Source organism: Tachysurus fulvidraco, chromosome 1 (genome assembly GCF_022655615.1).
Source record: "Tachysurus fulvidraco isolate hzauxx_2018 chromosome 1, HZAU_PFXX_2.0, whole genome shotgun sequence".
NCBI classification, from domain to species: domain Eukaryota; kingdom Metazoa; phylum Chordata; class Actinopteri; order Siluriformes; family Bagridae; genus Tachysurus; species Tachysurus fulvidraco.
This window is the reverse complement of record NC_062518.1, coordinates 28,824,537-28,842,042: the sequence shown is the minus strand read 5'-3', so window position 1 is coordinate 28,842,042 and position 17,506 is coordinate 28,824,537. Positions and strand designations below refer to the sequence as shown.

Below are 17,506 nucleotides of genomic sequence, written 5' to 3'. Positions count from 1 at the left end.
TTTTTTTACTGTGCCAGGAAACTGTTGTCTTAGACCAATCATCTCAAAACCAGACAGTGTTGGGCCTGCAGCAACCCTGTAAATAAATATAATGTATGTTAAAAATAATGTAGTGTAAAAGTACTGGTTTGATGAATTTTTGTATTTTTTTTGACTCACTCTTCAGTTTTATCTCTTTGCAGCAGTGGCTTCTCTTTCTGGGTATCATTGAGTGAAGATACACTAGAAGAGAGATCTTCAGCAGATACTAAAGGTGGCTGAAGTCCATACTTTGGCATTTTTGAAGTGAGCTCTGTGTGGCGAACTGGTCTAGGGCTATCGATGTCCTCATGAAGAGCTGAGAATCCTGGAGGATATAACACTGTTGTAATTATTGGATTAAAATTAAAGTTAGTGACATGTAAAGACATTGTGAACTTCAAGCTAAGCAACAGATCCTTAACTTGGGGTTACAATGCCAATTTTTTTGGGTCAATCTTATCTTCTCTTCCTTTAAATTACATATAAAAATTCTCATTTGTCAAAGTAGATGTATATAGTTACCTTCACTATTGTCCAGTGAGATAGACTGCTCTATTTCTGCATAGGTGTGCGACGAGTGGTCCTGAATGGACCTTATGATCTTTGTTTCAATGAGATGTACAATGTCCATACGATTAATCTTTTTCAGCTTTGAGATCAAAATGCTTTCTGTGGAGAATTTGGAAAAAAATCATCACATATGCACTTTGTTTATGTTCTAATTGTCAAATTTGTATTTTAGCAAAAGAATTCATTAAAAAATCCATTTTTTATGACATGCAGTATAATTTAACAATGTCTCGTGTAAAAGTCTAACCTGTAGCATTTGCCCCCTCTCTTTTTGTCCATAGTCTTATAAGTGCATGACTTTGGTCTTGTAATGAGTTTGGATTCTTCACTCTTATCTGATTGACCTGCTCTTCATCAAATTCAAGTTCACGAGCCAGCTCTGGATGTACAATAAATAAGATACCAATGTTTGAAAGAAAAAACAAATATTATTTCTGATTTTAAAAGGGAGTGAAACTGACTTATGTCAGAATTATGTTTGAATTGTACATAGAGTATTTATTAATAAAAAAAAAGCCCTCCATCCTACTGTGTGCTGATATCACCTGACACCTTACAGAAAGCAAGTAGCAAATCCATCAGAGCGCACATATAATGTATGATTTAAAAAATGTTCTATATGTACAACAGATGTGTGGTGTATTGATCTTTAAACCATGAATCGTTCTGTCAATGTTCCTGTGATATCACCAAACACTCATGTTGCTTTTACCTGTCCAGCTGAAACCAAGATGATCAGCCATTACAGCCAATCGTCCTTCCTTCCTGTCATGCTCATCCTGTGGATCCACTGCAAATGCCATGGTCAAGACACATAAAATGGCATCACCAAAACACACATTAAAAAACTAAGAAAAATGGTCCTATTTTCATAAGCAGCCATAAAAAATATCATTTCCATCACTAATGTATATACAAAATATCAATGAAATACAGGTAGGTGACAAATGAAAAGGCAAAAAAGTGTTAATCCACTGCAAGCTGCCAAAATTGCTTTGATATGACTTGACACAAGTGTCCGGTACTGTATTGGAGGCATGGAGAAACACTTTTCCAAAGGATAAGTGCTTATTTGGTGCTTTGATGATGGTTTAACACATTTGTCCATTTATTTCTCATCCCATCCCACTCTTCACTCTAACGGTTACTTTTTGACCAAAGTAGGAATCGACCATGTCAGCAGAATATCTCCTACAAAATATCAGAGCTACCAATTTTCCTTTCATTTAATTCCTTTAATGTCACCCATCTGTATACTGTATAATCACTGGCTTTCTCTTGCCTTTAAATTTCTTTTACTAATTGTTTTAAATTTGTTTGAATTATGTTTGAATTAGCTAGTTTAGCTGTTCTAAGGTAGGCTTTTGTTATCATATATTAAACTTGACACATTCTCTACTTTATATTATGAACTATAGTGCACTGAACTAGTTTCCATGAAAAATATTGCAATTTACCAGTAAACCTATGGAGTAAAGAATAAAAGCAATCATTACATATGTGTATTCATAAATGTATAGATGTATGGCAGCAGCCATTTCAGCATGCTGTGATGATTAACGTTTTAAGACAAATAGCAATAAAAATCAAATTAATCAAATCATTTTTGACAATACTCTAACACATACAAGGAAGGGAGACAGACACAAACACAATTCAAACGTCACAAAAGCACCAGAAAGAGTTAAAGCTTTAGCTACAAGACAGAGAGGCAGCACCTTCATTGCTAATGTGCTGAGGCAGATGAGAGAGAGAGAATGGGCCCCTTATGATGGGGGTACCTTGACTTTGGACTTGGACTTTATCAGCAGGGATTCTTTCCATCTGCGTCTCAACAGGGTCGTCCCATCGAGGCCTAATGACCAATGGGTCCTCAGGAAGAGGCATCTGCATATCAGGGAAAGGCTCACTTTCTATTACTGAGACATCTATGGTGCTGCTTTCATCATCCGAAATGGCAGCAGCCTCCTCTTTCTCTGTTTCAGCTTGGGCCAACCTCTCCACTAGTTTAGCTGCCTCATCACTAATCTCCTCAAAAAAATCAGAAGGCTCCTTGCACCTCTCAGATGGCTGCTCTTTTTTGCCAGTTGTTGTAGTTTGAGTTGGTTGTCCAGGCTTTCCCCTGACAGGTAGCTTTGATGGTAATGTCTTATATTTGTTGGGCAATTCAGTACCTGTTGGATGACCCTGGTCCTTTTTTGCTGGTTTCTTTGTAGAATCACTTTCACAGTAGCTCTTGGCTTTGATAGACCTTGTCACTCTTGAGCTTACAGAGGGACCTGTGTCTGTCTCAGATTTTCTCCTTGTTTCAGGTTTTACAGGCAATTTAGTTTTCTTCTCTTTAGGAGATTTTACAGATACATCTTGTTCTGTCTCTGATTTGTTGGAAATAGCTTTTATAGGGATTCTTGATTTTGGCTTCTCCTCCTCCTTAGAGAAGGATGTCTTTTTCTGAGCTGATGCAGTATTACCTTTAGAATCAGGCTTTGTTTTTGATTTTGATATCATTTTGGAAGTTTGTGATCTTTTTTCAGGGGCTTTAGGTAATTCTATTACTGAATGTTCATCCTCTGGGGAGGAATCTGAGGACTCTTGGTCCTGCTGGGAATAAACTGACCTGGTTACTGTTGATACTGCTGTCTGGACATTGGTTATGATAGTGTCTGTGGTACCGAGATCAGTCCCTGACAAACTTTCTTCAGGTAACTTGTCTGTTTTTTTTTCTACAGCTTCTTTTGCAATGTTGTTTTTACTTGTTTGGGGTGAAACAGAAACAGCTAAATTAATTGGTATAGTAGGCTGTGGGACATTTGATTTAGAAGCTATACCAGATTGATCATTCTCAGGTGTGGAGTGAAGGGATATGTCTGTAGCCTCTTCTAAATATTCCTTAACATCTTCTGGTTTATTTTGCAGAGTGAGGTTTATAGCAATCTCTTGTTCTGCACCAGGTTCTTCCATAGCATCCTCTTCAATTGGTTGCTCTCCTATTTGAAAATAAGCAAAGCCTTCTTCCTCATATCCCCTTTTGGTCATGTCTATTGCTCCACTTCTAGTCATTTCAAATAGTTTACCCTCTTGAAAAAGGAATGGGTTTTGTTCACTTGTTGGCGTGCCTTCCTCAGTGGGCGTCCTTCCTGGTGTCGTGTCTGGAGTTGCAGCTTGGGACTGTCGATCTACTGCCAGACCTAAAATCTTTTGCTCTTCTTCTTTGACTCTTGCTGCAAAGGCATCATCATCTTCCCGCAAATCATTCCAGTTGTCTGCCATAGTTTTTGCAGTTACCCCTCTAGACTTTGTTTTAGGAAGTTCTTCATCTAATTCATCTTCTTCAATGTCATCATAAATACATATTTCTGGTTTAAATGTTTCCCTAGCTTGCGCCATAATACTAGACAAAGTATCTGTTTCTGCCCTTAAACTATCCCTGCTTAAACCTATATCAGATATCCCTGTAGGCCTTATGTTATCACCCTCAACATTATATGTTATATTACTTTCTAATGGACTGGGTGATTTTCTATATGCTTCCTGGTAGTCTGATAAATCTTTCTGCTTTCCACCCTTATCATCATACTTGCTTTCCCATGACCTTTTCTGTCTTTCCTCTTTCAGTTCAAGATTTTCAATATTGACCACCCCTTCTTTGCTTAACAATTGTTTGTTGGTCTGTTCTAACACTTTAATATTAAGTGTCTGCATTTCATTTTGTAGAGCGATCTGATGATCTTTTGCTGTATGTGTTTCTGAGACAGACGGAGGTCCCTCCATTGCTGATTCATCTGTTGATGCTGCAGTGTGGGCCATGTCCTCAGATGTTTGAGGGATCTCATGCACACCTGCTGGAAAAGGAGAGGGAGGTTGTACTTTAATATTTGGTTCATTAGATTGTGCTACCTCTGACCATTGTTTTGTCTCAGTAGGCCCAAGGCCATCCACTGAGTCTGTTTCAACTTTGAATTCAGGTCCAATCAATATGATGCTTTCATTTCCTCTTTCAGACTCATTCATGGTCTGAGAGAAGATTTCTTTGCTATAGCCCTTTCTGTCTTTTTCATCTTGCTCCATCTCATCAAATGTTTTTATTTTGGCAGCCATTTTAAACATCTCTTCCTCAGGGTTGAATTTCCTCTGGGTCATGACACACTTTAACACATCTCCCTCTGCATCCTCAGGTATGACGGATGGAAAAAGGAACATGGAATGGACCATAGGGTCTTGGGTTTTGGGATTGAGCTCATAACTTACCTCTTCAAAACTTGGGGTGTCAGAGGGAAAGGAACTCTTACCCGAACTCTTCAGTTGAGATGTCTGCTCACAACTGCCACCGTCGACACTATCCTCCTGGTCTCTGGGAAGTCTATGCAATTTTTCTGAGGGTAAAGGAGTTTTGAAGGATGTCTGCTGCCCTGCAGGCACACTGGGTTGCTCTACTGAAGGCAAGGTCAAGATGTTTTTTTGTTCTATAGGGCTGCTTTCTAGAGAGTCACAGCATGGGGAGTCTTTAGTTGGACTAGGTTCAATTGAGTCTGGGGATTTATGGGAGGAGTTGTCTTCCATAAGGGGGCTACCTTCTAATGAGTCCTTATGACTAATAGTTATAGAATCATCAGCTACTGGACTAATGGTCTCTGAATCTTGATGTCTAAGAGGCAGTACTAAACCACTATAACCCTGTGTATCAGCTCTTGTAGCCAAGTAGTCAGTTGAGGTTGACAGTTGTTGACCATCTGATGGCTCTTCATCACTCAAAAAACTGTCTATTGTTTCAGAACCCCTTTTCATTAGTTTTCGAGATTTTGTTGGTTTTGATGATGTCAAAAGAATGTCCTCATCAACAGAGAATTTTTCATCAACAAATTTAACAGTTTTGCTTTGAGAAGCAGACACAGACTCACTTTTTATACAATAATCCAATGCATTTTTCACAGACACGTATCCAAGAGTTGTTGTAGATGCCTGATCATCAGCTGTCTTTGCACCAGTGGAAGAGTCGTTAGATAGTGTACTTGTCTCATTTTTGGCTGTAACTGTTTCTACTTTTGAGAGCTTTCCATCAATATATTGACTTGGCTGTTTGGGTGATGATGAAAGGCTTTCGGGACTTGTATCCAGAGTTTCTGCCATACCTTCATGTTTGTCACTGTCCTCTGAGCTCATGTGGACTTCATCTTCACCTACGCTGGCACAAGGGGAATCAACTGTCCTTTCAATTTTGTGACTGTCTGAGCTTTCATTAAGCATATCCAGGCCACTATGAAGTTGAGTTAAGGACTCATTTTCCTTAGACAAATCTTGGGGTTTTGATGTGGCCAGATCTTTCTGGGCTGAAGTCTCTACTGATTGCAAGGCAGAAGTAACTTCATCTTGCACTGTAAGCATTTTAAGTTCTTGGCACTGAACACTGTCTTCTGTTTTTGGTGTTACACTGGAACTTAAGTCCTGAGAATGTCCTATCTCTGTGCTAATCTTAAATTCTTTCATTTTCTCTGGGTCAACACATTTTTTAGTTTCAAGTGACACTTTTTGTCCAAGTGAAGAAGTTTGAGCTGCAGACTTTCTGGACAGAGTTTCATTTAGTTGAACTGTTTTTGTGTGTTTTAGTCCAGAACTTGCTTTATGTTCAAAAAGTCCAGACTTTCCCTTCGAAGGGTCTTGTCCTGTCTGAAAAGCCTTCATGAGTTCTTTTACTGACATAGTCTCTTCTAGTCTCTCTGACTCATTTTTTGGTGTTTTGGTGGGAGCTTGTGTTTTTTTAGAGGTTGGTGTTTTTTGATCTTTAATAACAGGAGATGACTTTTTTCCTGAAGACCCATGAGAGAGTTTGCTGCCAGTCTGCTTGTGGCCTTTTTGTTCTTCCTCCACCTTCTTTTGAAGAGCTTTAACTTTGTCTTTAATTGAGCCAATTGGTGTTTCTTCAACTACTGGAGATACAGGCGATTTTTTTTCGTTTGAGGGAGCATGTAAGAGGCCATCATCTCTCTGTGTTTTTTCTGTTCTCTCACTAACAGAACCAGTTTTTGAAGAAGACACATTGTATTCATTACTCTGTCCATGAGGCCCTTTTCTTCTAATGGGCTTTTTCACTTCTGTGACATGTGTTTTATTATCCTTGAGTACAGTTGGTACAATTTTTTTGCCACCTTTGCGCAAAACAATTTCAGTGAACTTTTCCTGTGCCACACTCTCCTGCACTTTTGCTCCAGATGACACATGTGCATCCAGAAAGTACTCTTTATGGTCTCTATCTACACCCTTTTGTGACTGACGGCTACCTCGAATGTCCTTAAGAAGTGCCTCTTGGGTCTCAAAAGCTGCCATCATTTTAGCCTCCTCAATTTCACAATCTGAAAGAAGCACCCACTCCTCATCCTTTCTATATGGACGACCTCCTGCTTTTGCTGAATCTTCAACAACTTCATCTTCATATGTCCCACTCCTTAGAATTTCATTAACTTTCTCCAAATCCTCCTTTACCTTTTCCATTATTTCAAAAGGCTCCCCTGACACCTCCTCCACCCCTTTCACTAGACTACCCCCATGCATAGAATTTGACTTCTCAGATGTATCAGTAGTCAAAATGGCAGTCATTTTGATCAGATCCTGTTTCATCTCTGAAACCTCAGAGAGTAAATCTGGGCTCGCTAGGGCAGAAGAACCTCGAATCAAGTGACTTTTCAGGATGGATGCCTCTGTAGAATTTTCAGTATCTTCATCATCTTCCGTTTACAAGGAGGACATTTAAGGAGCAAATTAAACAAAAAATTTAAATTAAAGGGAACAGAGATTTGAAAAAAGAGATCAGGTTTGGATTGGCATAAAGTTTTAAGGAACAAAACAGGATATAAAGGCTACATGGATACATGGACAGACAACAGACTTACAGGGATGAATAACAACTGCAAAGCAAATTACAGCCAAATCTTACAGACCTTAGGGGAATAAGTAGGAAATAACTTGTTTTTCTGATGTCCAAAAGCACATTCACACAAAGATACCAATTTAAATAAATAAATATGAATAAATAAATATGAATAAATAAAATGATGCAAACAGAGGACAAACAGAGATAAACATTTGTTTAAAAAGACTCAAAAATGAACTCAATTACCAGAGAAATTAATTATAGTGGATGAGAGAAATAAACAAATGTGCTATTTTTCAAAAGAAAGCCAGTGATATAACACTAGGTTTTTTATATATTTTTTTCGAGGAATAAAGTGATGGAAGTATTTCTTTTTATGTATGTGAATTAGTCACATACACATTATACTTAAATAACAACCTAATAAAAATAATAAAAAATAAATGAATAAACTATAAATAGATATAACAATGCAGAAGGTAATGTCAAACTGAAATATGGGCATACTGTTTGCACCCATTCTGAACAACACACACACTCAATGCAAGCCAAGTTATTTCCATGCAAAGCTTATTAACTTCTAATAGGTAAGTATTTAGTAGGCTTATAACACTCATAGCCTAGTCATGTAGTTGTTTATCCTTACTGCCCAAAATGTGGTAAGTAATCAGTTTAATGAAAGAGAGCAGATCCTTTAATCAATGTATGTAAATGGGTGTAAATAAATCCCATATTAATTCAAGATCATCTCTAATGTGTACATATATGCATACTAATTACTAACTACTTTATTATATACTAATTTGATGTTACTTTGATAGATATAGTTTAGGCCAAATGTTTAAATGTCCTGTGACTCAAGATATTTCAACTAAATTTTTCACAACTCCATACATTTCATGTTATCATGCATTTCCTGGGTTTACTTTAATTCCATAAGAGGTCAAAATAATTTTATCTTTAATTGGCTATATGAGATTTTCTGTGTCAAATTTCTCCATTTTTTTAGTTTACTAAAAAAGTTTTAGTTTTCCAAAATATTTTTAACATTCGGGTTGATGGTTTTGAGATTTTTCATAATTCTCCTTCCTAATGATGCAATCTCTTATCTAATCACAACCAGTTCCTCTTTGAGCAACACCCCTACAGCATGATGTGCGTTCTGCCAAAATACAAGATCTTAGACCAGCTTATCATGCTTCTCTTAGAGTAGGGGCTTCAAACTTGCATGACAGGCTTTTAGATCATGGCTGTCTAGGATATTTTGGTGCCTGATGCCCACAACACCTTTGTTAGTGTCTTTATTGTTTTCCTGGTGTTCGAACTTTTACCAAAACAACACAGTGACTGTGATCCAAATGCAAATTTTATATTTGCATTAGTTGTTTTACAGATGCTCATGGAACCTTCAGAAATTCGACTTGTGAAAGTCCACAGTTTAGCAGTCTTGGCTGTATCGCTTAGATTATTCTTGGTTATCAAATGCAAAAAGTCTCTCAATAAGCCACAAGGGAAAATCAAGAATCAAGAAAATCAAGGTTCTAAAATCCAGTTATATCAATTAATGGAATCTGCCAGACTGTTAAAAAAAGTCAACTTGCTAAACTTGTAAACTTTTGATTCTGGAATTCTGACAACATGTAATGTGATTTCAGTAGAGTTGTGAAATACTGGTATTGATTTTCTTTAATCTACAGTAGGCGTTTGGATGCATTTGAATGCATTGTAGAACTGTATGTATATACTGTGTGTGTGTGTGTGTATATGTGTGTGTGTGTGTGTGTGTGTGTATATACACACACACAAACACACACACACACGATTGTATGTAAGGGATTCTAAACATGGGGAAAGAGGAAACTACTTTGCTTTGCAGTTTGTTATAATATTTGATGATGCATGGAAAGATATTTAATAACACAAACATCATATTATGAATTAAACTTTATGTTGTATGTTCATACAGATCTTTTTTTATTTGCTCTCTGTAATGCCCAAGCATCGATGGAACCAGGGATGTGGGAAGGTGTTTTACACTGGGGACATGTGATGTATGTATATTATAATGCACTCATTATTGTTCTTGCAACAGCTAATTCACAGGAACTTATATGACAGATGCTCCAGAGAACCAATGCCTAATAATAAAAATATTAAAGAACCAAAAAAAGTATACTCATTGATGTAATGTAAATTTCATTCTAAAGTTTCCTGACACAGGAGTTCCTTTTATCACTTACAACATAGCAGCTATATACAATCGGTCCCTCACCAGCTGTATACAGTCAGTCCCTCATCTGAACAAAACATCCTACTTTGTTACTGAGAAAACAAAAATTGCAAATTCCTCTGTACTGTAGTCTCACAGATGTAAAAAAAAAAAAAAAAAAAACTATGAGCAACTGTCTTTCAAATTAATAACAAGTAATCATAGACAAATGTCTTAGAAGTTACAATGGGAATATTATCTCTGACCTAAAAACTCAAAGTACTCAATATTAAAGTTTAGATAGCATATTGCTTTATTTGCTTATTGAATTATTAGAATTCATTTGGAATTTTCATTTAAAGGAATCCTGCAAGAGACGGACTTCCCACATCCTTGGAAGGGACATAATGGAAAAATTATCAAAAGCTTAAGTTATGACAAGCTAAAAGTGGGTAAAATTGGATGCTGTGCAACAGCTCATTACTATTTTTATATTTGCTAAATTATAAATGCCATATTAAGCCACACATTCTTAAGTAGCTAATCACTATGTGAGTTGGTTAAAAACAAACATGTTTAGTGCATGACAGATTAAAACTAGAAAAGGGAAAAGTCTTACATCTTCCAAGTGTTCGGCTAGTCTGCAAAGATAAGCAAGTAAAATAACTGTAATTAGTTGTAAACTACTGACTGGATAGAAACAACAGTAAAGGAGAATAGAAACATCCATGTTGCTGTTAGGGTTGGCAATAAAACAGGGAGGCATAATGGGCAAAGCAAAAAAAATAAAATAAAATAAACACACAAATTTGTCACTGTGTTTACATTGGTAGCTCAGTCGTATCACCGAGCTGCCACTGTTGTGTTCTTGAGCATTAATCCCTAAATTTCTTTGTGGTATCCTTTCTCAATTATAAGTGGCTTTACACAAAAGCTTCAAATAAATGAGTAAAATGCATATGTAAATTGCAGGTGGTAGTGTGGCTTTGATTTAAAGCTCCAGTGATCTATATATGCTCCATTTTAAAAAGGTAGAAAGATTTGATGATCTGTGAATATGTAATACATTTTGTAACAAGCTAAATTTGTCTCAGAATGTATGACTGCATCATTACAGTGAGGATCCTTAACAACCTACAATTATAGAATTAAACTATACAATAACTACACAGTTTAAAATTATTCTTGAGGGAAAGCTAATTAAATATATTCAGTATAAAATAAATTTAAATAATTGAAAATAAATAAGAACAAACTAACTGACTAAATAAATAAATATACATTTTACAAGAGGAAAATTGTCTAAAATAATGTTTTACAGAGGAAGTAGAACATCCAAAAGTGTGGATGTTAAGGGAATAAAGGAAAAATATCTCCACAGTTACCTCCTCATCAGGCTCTTGGTCTGAATCTGATTCCTTTGACGAGCAAGAAGCAGTGAAAGAGGAGGAGGAGGAGGAGGAGGAGGAGGAGGAGAGAGAGAGAGAGAGAGAGAGAGAGAGAGAGAGAGAGAGAGAGAGAGAGAGAGAGAGAGATTGAGAGATTGATGGGGTGACAGGGGACAGGATAGAAAGAAGGAGAAAGAGAGATCAAGCAAAGCAGTTACTATAGCAACAGAACTGTTGAGTCAGCCTTTGAGGAGTAATATAAGAGGGGGTATGTGTGGAGGATATATACAGCCTAAGCCTACAGTATATACAAACTAAGATACATTAGATAATTATAATGAACGTAATTTTAATGAAATGCATGATGTTATAATTGCATAAAGTTATGGTAGTATGTCTCCATTGTGTTAATGTCAGTTATACTATTCTAAATCATTGTAAATCATTTCTAAATCATTGATGTGTGCAGTGGCTTTTACAAAAGATTACCCAGTGAAATCAATAGAAATCGTGATGTGAAAGCATACATTTTATAATACATTCATTCAATAAATATAAAACAAAACACAGAAGTCAGTATTCAGATCAGTATTCAGTATCATCACCATGAATGCTCTCTCTCAAAGAGAGTGGTAATTAAATTACCTTAGCATACATTGGTAGATTAATATTTAGGTTGCATATGGCATCGTGGGCCAAACTCCTATATGATCTCGGTTCTTTCATGAAGGACAATCGACCACAAGGCTCCTGAGTGTTATCTCGTATCTAAAAGATTTCCAACAAATAACAAACATTTTAACAACAAAAGTGTTACATGTACTGTAACAAAGCAGTTTTTAACTTGTGTCTACAAGGAAGTAAATGCTTTCAAAACAAATACATACAGCATGAAAATGTTAGGGAGCTTACCTTTATAAAGAGGGCAAGTCGGTTTTCCTTGAAGGCAAAAAAGCTGAATATATGGTGTTGGCCACTCTTGGTGAGGGGGACTAAATTTCCAAAGCAGTCGGCATAGATGGGTTTTCCTTCTAAAACCTTCAGTGGAACATCACAAAAATAATACCATTAATATTCAGCCATTATTATACAGTCTTTTATATCCTACTTCAGTATTATTGCTAAAACAACAAAATTATTTTTTTTATTCGTATTCTTATTTTAATAATGACTATTAGTTTTTATTTCAGCTGAACTGACAGATAATTAATGAATATGTATTTTTATAAGATGGTGAGTGCTACAACATACAACCAGAGCTTTCAGAAATGAGGCACAAATCCTCTCTATAATCATTTAGATAAATTGTGAATTTCCAGCAGGGGCTAAAAAAGTGATCTACTTGTCTATCTGTCTATATGTTTGTCTGTCTAGTTAGTAAACCTAGACATAGAGAGTTTCACCTTAATATCATAATGTTGGGTACAAACCTGATACATATCTCACTGAGAACACATGAACACATACAGTAAATTAGCTTGGTTAAAAATTTAGTAAATAACATTTCATGTCACCAAGTTGTTAACTTTTGAGCACACTAACTTTACCTCTACATCCCGACTTCGAGCCACCTCTGTGAAGTTCTCCTGCTGCTCCAGAGTTTTATCTATCTTGTCATCAGTCATGCAGAAACAGCGAAGGCGTGCCTCAATTGGGTCATGGGTTTTGGCAAAGATGACAAATTTCGCCATGTACGGCACACAAATTATCTCCCGATACACCTGTGTGGCAAAGTTGACTGACTCGTGGGCTTGTCGACAATCTATTAGCCAGAATCTAAATAGTAAAAAAAAAAGTTAAAAAACACAATAAGAGCATTATTTGTCTTGATTAAATATGATATTTAACACTGAATTATATTAAATACAATTACACAAAACTACCAATCAGAACCTACCTTGCAGAGACATTTGTAGTGAATGAAACACAGTCATTGATAAAAGTTAAAGGTGTGGTTCCAGTAATATCCTCCCACTGAGCTGGTGTTGTTCCACCTGGTTAAACAAAAAGAATTGGAGAAAACTCTGAACTGAATTCTTAATCACAGGCCCTTCTTTTTTCACAATTTCCATAAAACCTGATAGATAAAGTAACCATTAAAAATGGCAACATATTTTTTTTTTGTACTCTAATTTCTAGACTAAAACCCGTTATCCTTCATGTTCTGTTCACTGTTTAGCCATGGATAATGTGGATATCCTGTTGACATGTTGACATGTAATTTTTAAAGCAATATAAGTTAAAAAAAAATTATCACACAAAATTCATACACAATCATACATATCTAAATTATTTACGAAAACAGACACTGAAAAGCTCTTTGTATACTGGTGGATCCTACTGATTGGAGATGCATATGAGGTCATGTGTCACAAGCTCTTTACTATAAATATGTTTTTTAATATATAAAATTTCTTAGAGAAAGGTAAAATTGATTTGAGTGTTTGTTTGTATACTGTATACAATTTTGTGCTCTCACCCGTGATACTGCATAGCAAGCGGAGTGTTGGTGTATCTCCTCCAAAGCCGTTGTATATAGGGTCAGTTGAAGTTTTGGGGACAGGAATGGTCATAGTAATGGGTTTATGGAACTTCCGCCTACGGGGCTCCAGGGTGACTATAGGACTAAATGTAGCTTTGTTCCCCAGGAACTTTCTTACCAGATCTACATTCACAGGCTGAGTCTAATCAACAGAAAGAAGAAAAGAAAATTCCAGGACATCTGTTGTAAAATACAGTGGAATTGCAGTTGAATAAAGAGAGTACTTTCAATTTCCAAAAAGGAAACAAATAAAGCAATAATTACTGAAATACTGAAAAGTAAAATACCACTACTTCTTAAAAAAGGAATGTAAAAATGAACTGTAATACCTGTAATCCAACTCGAATACGTTTTGTAAGTGCCCCTTCTGGGAAGACAGCCTGGACTTGTGGTACCACTGTGCTGCTCAAAATCCCACCCTCTGGACCAATCAAATTACTGTCCTGTTTGATCCGTGAGACTACTGCAAAGTATTGTGGGAAGTCCCGGGTGATTATGCGGCAAATACGCTTCCTCTCCAGCTCTTCGGGAGGGTCCAGATCTGATGATACAGGACAGTACCATTAAATTATTTTGGGAAATGGAATAAAAAAATGAAAATCTTCCCACCATGGGAAGCCTCTCCTAATATTTTTGTTGAAAATATGCAGTTTTCAGAGACATTTTTGTCTCTAGCTCAAGAGGGAGACCCAACACCGGGGTTTAGAGATGAGGATAAAATGAAGCGTTAGGAAAATAAACCTTATGACAAAAATGTAAATAGTTTGTGACCTTGTTAGTTTTTTTTGTTGTATATAAGTTGATATCTAAGTTGGCATGAACTAGGTTCAATTTGTTCTTGAAAAGCCAAAAGAAGAAATCAAATACCACTATCTAATCCCATAAAAATCTTACTGAATATAATTTTTTTAAATCCATAAATAATATAATTTAATATGAAATTCTTTTACTGAATTTTAAAGCATCTAATAATCTGCTCTCACTCCTTTCTCTCTCTCTGCCTTTTTTTCTCACTGTCTACACATGTTACTCGAGGCTTGAAGAGCTGCCAGTGGACATTATTACAAAGCAATTTTACAGAAATCCAGATATGGATTAAGACCCCTAATCAGTAAACCTGAAGCAACATTAGCAGGAATAATACCTACGATCATATGAAGGAATAAAAATGTATGACATCTGTATTTATTGCAAGTACTTTGTATTTTTGTATCTTGAATGTGCACGTGCACATGTAAGTATCTAGATGTTCCTTTCTGCTCCTGCTTGTTAGGAAGCATGAAATAGAATTGTACTGCATGTCAGAAACCTACCTTCATCCATGCCATTAAGGATTTGATTGAGCTCTTCCTCTGTATATTCACACTGATGTTCTTTCCAGCTTTCTCCTGTCTCACTGCGCAGGATCACCAGTTCTCTCTCCTTTCCCCTCAGAGCAGCAAAATGTGGAATCTCCACAATTACTGGTCTGAAAAATAACACGAAAATGTGTTTAATCAAAAATACATTCTTCATAAGGGTAACTGGATGATTACGGATTACCGAAACACAAGTTACACACTTGTCAAACTAAAGATATAACACACGTAGCACAAATGCAGTTAGAACTGGAGCCCAATGTAGTACTCATTCCAGATGTTTTGGTGCTGATGTAAAAGCACACAGAACCATCTGAAGGCAGTCCAACAACAAAATAATTCTAGGTGAAAAAATGTGCAACTTTAATGCCATGGAGTGTAGCTATGTGTTTTTTCACACAAAATGACTATAAGGATAACCATAGATATAAACATGTCAGATGCCTCCTTAGCCTATGTCACACCTTTAACCTGTTTAACAGCTCAATATTTGTCATATTAAATTTTCAGAAAAATGCAATGAATTATGAAGCTTGTTATATGAATATAACAAGATGTTATGTGGGAATTACAGCCAGTGGGACTTTATGTTACAAGTTTAATTATTCGTGAACAATTAATGAACAATATAAAATGAATTCAAGAAATATTTTATGATAATAAGCTGAACATAATGTAATTTACAGTAGCCATGCATCTCTTCTCACTTGTTATGGCTAGCCAATTTGGCAGATGCACTGGCATATTAATGTAACCTGCAACAAAGGCTACTCAGCATCTACAGTTTCTATATATATGGCAACAAAACAAACCATTACAGTGCCTGTTTTTAAAAGATTGCCATGCTTTGCATGAACTTCTACTTTTCTGCAACAGGTTTAGACATAAATCATGATGCAAGGCCAAAAAAATGAAATGGAGAAAAACACCAGTGAACTAAAAAAAAAAAAAAAAAACTCTATGAACAACAACAAACTATCACAGTCTACTATCAACACACACACACACACACACACACACATACTATCTTTTGAATGAGGGGAAAACATTTTAATAAAGGAAGGACAGAAAAAAAAGGAATATGGGACCAGCATCCATGGATTGTTTCATATGTGTCACTCCTACCCCAGGAATTTGGTCCCTGGTGGCCCCAGCTGAAGGATGCGGCTAACCAAACTCTCACCCTCATTCAGAGGGGGAGGGGCAGTAGGGAGGTGGAGCTTACTGTCATCCAACAGCAGCGGAAGAAAAAGAGAGCACAAACAGTTTGGGGCTGAATTTGCCATCTTCAGTGACATTTTCTATGTAGGCCTCCCAAATTGTGGGTTAATTATAACCCCTTTCATAAAATTGCTTGAGTTTGAATTGTGTTGGTGTTTATTTAAAGCAGAATCATACATATTTAATCCACAAGAAAATGACTCAGGGCCATATCCAGAGATATGCAGAGATATGTGTAATGAGTTAGTTACTACATTTTGTGCACTTATTTTATTTCTATTTTTATTCTATTTTTATTCTAGGACTTAAGTGATTTGTTTTTGGTTAATGGAAACTTAAAGGAAGAATCTTATTAAAATGTGTCATCTTAAATTGAGAGAATAATAATGAATTTTTAAAAGATTGAATTTTAAATAACATCCTTACATCAAAATCTTGAACTCAACCTACATAAATGTACTATATTAATAGATACTTTCTTGAGAAGTACATTTTTCACAGCATGCATTGTTTTTATATTGAATTTTGGAACTCCACCTACTTCAATATAGTGTATATAAAAAAGGCTACTTGGTCAGCTTATCCATTCAACAATGGGCATGTTTTCTTTTAAAGAAGTGGACAAAATCCTAAACTGCTTACATTTCTGGCATTGTCTGTACAAATATTTGGCAATTTCTAGTTCCTTGCAGTATTTAAAGATTTGCAGCCAAGTGATGCTTATGGACCCCAAAGCTATATTAATCTACAGTAATCCTGTAATAATCAATTATTTCTCTGTCCTGAAAAAAGCCCTTAAGATCTTATTAAAGCCCTATTCACAATATATTAGACTACTATTAGACAGGTCAGATATTGCTTTTATGATACATTATACTATAATTGACAGTAAACAGGGGAAAATTACAATCTGCTTTTCCAGGTTTATTTCTGGATTAAAGGAAAGTGCTTGTCATAATTGTGTAATCTAGACACAGCGGAAAACCCCCATTTACTGAAAGGTCCATGTGAATAAAATCTGGCACCCTCAGAGGTTCCAACGGTTACTTTTATTTGTCAGATCAGACCTCCTGAATATGGCCCTCAATCACAATCCATAAAACAGATTTTACTGGCATTTAGTCAACCACATTAAACATATCAAATCAATCATGGATTGTTTTTATTAGTGTGTGTGGGTGGGGGGGGTTGCTTTGCAGAATGGATAATCAAGCCTTAGAGCTTTCCTTATAGCAAGCTGTGAAGCAAACAAAAGTCTTGAGTGTTACTGCAAGGTGTCTGATTAAGCGCCGATAAGAAATTCAAGCTTTTTTAATGGAGGCAAAAGAGACA

The 17,506-nt window shown here is 36.1% G+C and overlaps 1 protein-coding gene across 7 annotated transcripts in view; it reads right to left on the bottom strand.

The window, feature by feature from the left end:
- ank2b (ankyrin 2b, neuronal) overlaps nucleotides 1-17,506 on the bottom strand; it is an 86,915-nt gene that overhangs the window by 21,148 nt on the left and 48,261 nt on the right. For 5 of the 7 annotated variants that reach the window (XM_047815557.1, XM_047815554.1, XM_047815555.1 and 2 more), the window contains 16 exons: nucleotides 16,079-16,177; nucleotides 14,909-15,063; nucleotides 13,925-14,136; nucleotides 13,533-13,737; nucleotides 12,951-13,047; nucleotides 12,601-12,829; nucleotides 11,966-12,091; nucleotides 11,699-11,821; nucleotides 11,051-11,083; nucleotides 10,285-10,306; nucleotides 2,373-7,310; nucleotides 1,304-1,381; nucleotides 839-970; nucleotides 544-690; nucleotides 160-346; nucleotides 1-76 (listed from right to left, as the gene is read on the bottom strand). In XM_047815557.1, coding sequence (XP_047671513.1) covers nucleotides 1-76; nucleotides 160-346; nucleotides 544-690; nucleotides 839-970; nucleotides 1,304-1,381; nucleotides 2,373-7,310; nucleotides 10,285-10,306; nucleotides 11,051-11,083; nucleotides 11,699-11,821; nucleotides 11,966-12,091; nucleotides 12,601-12,829; nucleotides 12,951-13,047; nucleotides 13,533-13,737; nucleotides 13,925-14,136; nucleotides 14,909-15,063; nucleotides 16,079-16,177 — 6,859 coding nt within the window. The remainder of the gene's footprint in view (nucleotides 77-159; nucleotides 347-543; nucleotides 691-838; nucleotides 971-1,303; nucleotides 1,382-2,372; nucleotides 7,311-10,284; nucleotides 10,307-11,050; nucleotides 11,084-11,698; nucleotides 11,822-11,965; nucleotides 12,092-12,600; nucleotides 12,830-12,950; nucleotides 13,048-13,532; nucleotides 13,738-13,924; nucleotides 14,137-14,908; nucleotides 15,064-16,078; nucleotides 16,178-17,506) is intronic. The other 2 variants (XM_047815558.1, XM_047815560.1) reach the window with 1 other exon arrangement.